A 659-nucleotide genomic window follows, 5' to 3' on the forward strand; every position below is an offset into this window, starting at 1 on the left:
TGTGGGTGGAGCGAGTTGTTCGGCGCCTGCGTCTTGCGGCTAGCGGACCCGCGGGAGGCGGTGTTCCTGGCGGGAGCGGCTGCTACGCGCCGGTTCCTGAGGAGCAATGCCGAGGGAAATCATCACCCTACAGTTGGGCCAGTGCGGCAATCAGAGTGAGCGAACCTTCGACCCCTCCATTAGCCAGGCTTCTTAGTTCAATGTGATCTCTCTGTGAGGTCTTAGACTCCATCTGTCCGCCCGGAATCGTAATTCTCCTCCAAAAGGCGGGACATTGCTGACCTAGTGTCCAGTTGCCCAACCCCGAGGGGACCTCGCCTGCCGGGTCTCTGGCTAACAGTCCTTTCTTCAGACGGAGTGGGAGGAGGCATGAGGCTTGACTTTTATCCCTGGACCCAGGAGCTCAGTTCTCCAGCGGATAATGTGAACCTGCCGAGACCCAGATATTATTTTTCTCCCCCTTCTGCCCCCTCCCAGTTGGGTTCGAGTTCTGGAAACAACTGTGCGCCGAGCATGGTATCAGCCCCGAGGGCATCGTGGAGGAGTTCGCCACCGAGGGCACTGACCGCAAGGACGTCTTTTTCTCTCAGGTGCCCCCAGCGACTCGGCCGGGCCGGCAGAGGCCTGGGACTGGGGGACCCGCCGGGGCAGAGCGGCAA

General features: G+C 60.8%; 1 protein-coding gene across 1 annotated transcript in view; it reads left to right on the forward strand.

Moving 5' to 3' along the window:
- The window catches only part of TUBG1 (tubulin gamma 1), a gene marked incomplete in the record, with an annotated part of 7,281 nt that continues 6,622 nt past the window's right edge, over positions 1–659 (forward strand). Inside the window, 2 exon segments of the mRNA XM_014590696.2 lie at positions 1–155; positions 478–590. Coding sequence (XP_014446182.1) covers positions 107–155; positions 478–590 — 162 coding nt within the window.

The sequence above is a fragment of the Tupaia chinensis genome, unplaced genomic scaffold, assembly GCF_000334495.1.
Source record: "Tupaia chinensis unplaced genomic scaffold, TupChi_1.0 Scaffold000477_1, whole genome shotgun sequence".
NCBI classification, from domain to species: domain Eukaryota; kingdom Metazoa; phylum Chordata; class Mammalia; order Scandentia; family Tupaiidae; genus Tupaia; species Tupaia belangeri.